This window comes from Alligator sinensis, unplaced genomic scaffold, assembly GCF_000455745.1.
Source record: "Alligator sinensis unplaced genomic scaffold, ASM45574v1 scaffold157_1, whole genome shotgun sequence".
In the NCBI taxonomy this organism is placed as follows: Eukaryota; Metazoa; Chordata; order Crocodylia; family Alligatoridae; genus Alligator; species Alligator sinensis.
This window is the reverse complement of record NW_005842316.1, coordinates 236,726-240,608: the sequence shown is the minus strand read 5'-3', so window position 1 is coordinate 240,608 and position 3,883 is coordinate 236,726. Positions and strand designations below refer to the sequence as shown.

The window sequence follows — 3,883 nt, the reverse complement described above, 5'->3', positions numbered from 1 at the left end:
CACCTGCGGAGCTACCCGGGCGCCGCCATCGACCAGCTGCTGGCGCTGTCCGTGCTGTGGGCCAACCACGTCTTCCTGGGCTGCAGGTCCGCGCCCGCCCGGGCCCTGGGGCCTACAGGCTTCCCCACCGCGAAGGGGGGGCGCGCTCGTGGCCGGGGGGTGAACTTCCGGGGTGCCGCGTGGCGAAGCGCAGCCAGGAGGGCGCGGGGGCGGGGGCGAGGGCGGCGGGCAGACCCCCGGGCGCTGCCGCGGGGCGGGAGGCTCGGTGGAAAGAGCTGTGCGAAGGACTCGCTGTCTTTGCGAGGGGTCGGGAAGAGAGCCAGCATCTCCAACAGGCGGTTGCTGCCAAGGAGGGCTTGGCCTCCGCTCAAACCAGTGATCGGTATCCAGGGCTGCCAAGGGGCCGAGTGTCGGCCGCGGCTGGATGCCGATGGCAAGGGGTGCTTGGCTGCTTTTGCAGTTCGTTCAGCCCTATCGATGCCCGGGTGCAAGGAGGGGGTGCTGGTTTGGAGTTAAAGGGTGAAACTCCCCTGCCCCCTCCCCTTGCTTGCCCTGGGCCGGAGGGGGTGGGGATGGCCATCCGCTCCCCTGCCCCCTCCCCTTGCTTGGCTCTGTGTGTGGTGTCCTGTCCCGTCCCCCTCCTTACTGAAGCTGCTGTTTCTTGTTCTCCCAAGCAGCAGTGCAAGGCTTCGCTGCTGCTCACCAGGGTCTGAGCAGCGATGCCAGAGAAGAGGCTGATCAGCCTGGTGGTGCAGGAGTGTCTTTGCAGGTCAGGCTATTCAGAGCTCTCTCTTCATATGTAAATGTAAGATGGGATCTGCTCAGGCCTCCATACCTGGCTGGGGAAGTCTCTGGACAGACCAACAGGGGTGTCTCTAAGCCAGCTTCTGGGCTGGACTAGACCCCACAGTGCCATGTCCTAGCTGCACACTGCATGTGCCAGCCCCTGGGGCTGGTATGGGACATACACTGCTCATGGGACGTGAGCTGCCCCCGGCGCTGCAGGCAGCCCATGTCCCAGATCCCCTGGGCCACGTGCAGCCTGTGCACCATGGGCAGCACGCATGCCCAGGCCAGCCCCCTGTGCTTCATATAGCACACGTGGGTGGTCCAGTGCCCTGTGCTGCCTGCAGTGTGCACAGGGTTGGACCCAGTCCACTGGCCCGTGAGCCAGACCCAGCCTATGAGCCGTATTTTTGACACCCCTGACTTAGAGCACTGTAAATGTACTCTAAACCCCAAGAGTGTAGATGTGCAGGCTGCTTTAGACCTGTCCTCCTCAAACTGGTTCAACGTCATGTGAGGACACCAAGCATTTGGGGCCTAGTGACTGGTCAGGCCTCCAAGCATCCTGGAGCGCACTGTTTCTCAGCCCCCGAAACCCATGAAGGGCAGTGGGGGTCCTCTGGGATGCAGCCACGACCCCTGTGCCCAAAATGTCTTATTTGGAAGGGTGGGGAAGCAGAAAGCCCCTGTAGCAGTTTCACTTCCCTGCTAGGGACCCTGGACGGGCATCCTAGGTTTACTTGGGGTGATGAGTGGTTGTTCCTATAACAGTAAATGTCTGTCAGTTGCTGGATGGGGGGGATTGGGCAGGGGCATGAAACGGTTGTTGCACAATGGTAATGGAACAGTGATGTTGTAGCTGTGATGGTCCAGAAATTGAGAAGCAAGGATTTCTTAGGGTAGTATCTTTTATTGGACCTACTGTATAGTTGGGATAATTAGACAAGCTTATGAATGCAAGACATTTTTCAGATCTGACCAGAGCAAGTGGCTGGTTCTGATCAGGCCTGAAGAAGAATGTCTTTCATTCAAAAGCTTGTCTAACTCTATTGGGCCAGCTGTATAGCTGGGATAAAACAGATCTCCCGAAGAAAGCCTTGCCTCTTGTGCAATGCCTGTCTGTTCCCTACTCCATGGGAAGTGAATTAGCTCATTAATTGTTAATTGTTCCTTTCCCTTCTGTGCTGCACTCCTGCAGCCATCCCCACCTTGCAGGTTCCACCCCGCACACATCTCTGTGCAGTTGCTGGTAATGCAAGGTACTTGAGTGGTTGGAAAAGCTGGGGAGTTCTTGGAGGGGAAGGGGGCCCAGTGCACCCAGCCCCCTGGGAATTATGATCAAGGAGTCACACGGGCCCCGTCAGCACCTGGCAACCCCTCCACTCCGACCTCCTGCCCCAAGCTGGGCCTTCTCCCCCTCTAGGGGAAACCTAGGGAAAGTCCAGGCACTAACCCCTGGGAGGCATGGTGGTTTGGGTACTCTACCATCCCCGCTGGCGTGTCAGCAGCCGTGCAGTGCCTAAAAGGTGAGGAGTCTATCGAGAACCCTTAGCTCTGTACGTGTGAACACTTGTGAATCGGTTCCCAATCAGTGACATTCTTGGAGTGGTTCAGGTGTTAGGTCTGTCTGCACCTTTGGGTGCTACCAGACCTCATAGCCACAGTAATGAATTCTGCTAAATACTTCAACATCAGCAATCTCAGACAGGACACGAGAAGAATAACCACAGTAACGAAAAGGCAGTTCAAAGCCATTCATTTACAGTAGCGTTGGTGGTTGGAACCCAATGGTGATTTTAGTCTTTGCTTTGGAACTGGCCAATCCTCTTCTTCATTGAAATTCCAGCTGCATGGTGGAACGGTCTTTTCTTTTTGTACTTTAATGGGAAACCTACAGCTCCTGGTTCCATTCAATGTTTAGAGGCTGCCTTTGGGGTTGGAGGGGAAGGATGGACTGTTTAACTTTTGCCATCTAAGTGAAATGATTATAGATCCCAGAGGCTATGGGAGGTCTTGACAGTTGTGGGATACCTGGAAACTTGCTGTGCTGAGGTTGTATGCATCTACGTTGTCAGGAACCATCTGTGATCTTGATGATTTTGCAGGGAGGGTACAGAGCTGGGGGTTACTGACAGGGTGTCGTTGTCATGTCACTTTTGTTGCTGTGAAATGAAAATGTTGCAGGTACATTGCTGCTAATGATAACAGTCAAAAACTGCTCTGTGAAGTTGTGCACGTTACTGAAAAGGAGATGAGTCCTTTGGTTGCTGGCTGAGGTCAGTGTTGGAGACCTGTAGCAGGCTGTCACTAAGCTTTTTGTCCATGAGCCATTTGATTTTGGCTTCCTTCTGCTGGATTACAACCTGGCAGCCCTCTTTATCCTGCCTTTTCTGCTACCACTTTGCTTTCTCTGAAGCAGTATTAAATTGTACATTTCACTTGCAACTGTATTGAAACATGCTGCTTGACTCCCCCTGATTTTAAAACTGTTCATGTGATGAACAGGGATCTGGGTTTTCTGCTTTTCATGGGAAAACAGATAAAATGCGGATTTTTGTTTTTTCATTTTAATGGAGAAACACACCAATTTTCCACTTTTGCAAAGAGCTGTCTGCAGGCTGGCAGAGTTCAGCGGGAGCTGGAGGGGGGCAAATCCCCCCCCCCAGATTTGTGTGCAGGATGGGCTGTGGGTTCAGGCTCCCCACCCTGCTGCCTTTCCCCGGAGCCTTTATGACCTAACAGGCGGGACCTGGTGTGGCAAGGCAAAGTGGGGCCAAGTGAGGAAGCTCCACTGCTAGGAGCTCCGCACTGCCATGGCAAAGTGCCATCTACCCACCTGGCGGCAGCAGCAAGGGGCACAGCCCTGCACTACCACCCCCACTGTTGCTGGGCGGGCAAGGAGCGCTTTGCCAGGGCAGTGCAGGGCTTGCAGTGGAAGGAGTTTCCCTGCCCAGCCCCGCTCTGCCCTGCTGTGCCACATCCCACCTCTTGAGCTGCAGAGGCCCCAGGGGGAGGGCAGCAGGGTGGGGATCCCAAGCTTGCAATGAGCAGCCCCCCCCCCCCCCCCCCCTCCTCCTTGCGCTTCACTTTGTGTGTC

The 3,883-nt window shown here is 55.4% G+C and overlaps 1 protein-coding gene across 2 annotated transcripts in view; it reads left to right on the top strand.

Annotated features, from left to right (window-relative positions):
• NKRF (NFKB repressing factor) overlaps positions 1 to 3,883 on the top strand; it is a 9,521-nt gene continuing 5,638 nt past the window's right edge. The window contains exons 1-2 of one of the 2 annotated variants that reach the window (XM_025209918.1): positions 1 to 86; positions 678 to 769. In XM_025209918.1, the coding sequence (XP_025065703.1) occupies positions 720 to 769 (50 nt within the window). In that variant the 5' untranslated portion in view covers positions 1 to 86; positions 678 to 719. The remainder of the gene's footprint in view (positions 87 to 677; positions 770 to 3,883) is intronic. The other variant, XM_006028481.2, reaches the window with a different exon arrangement.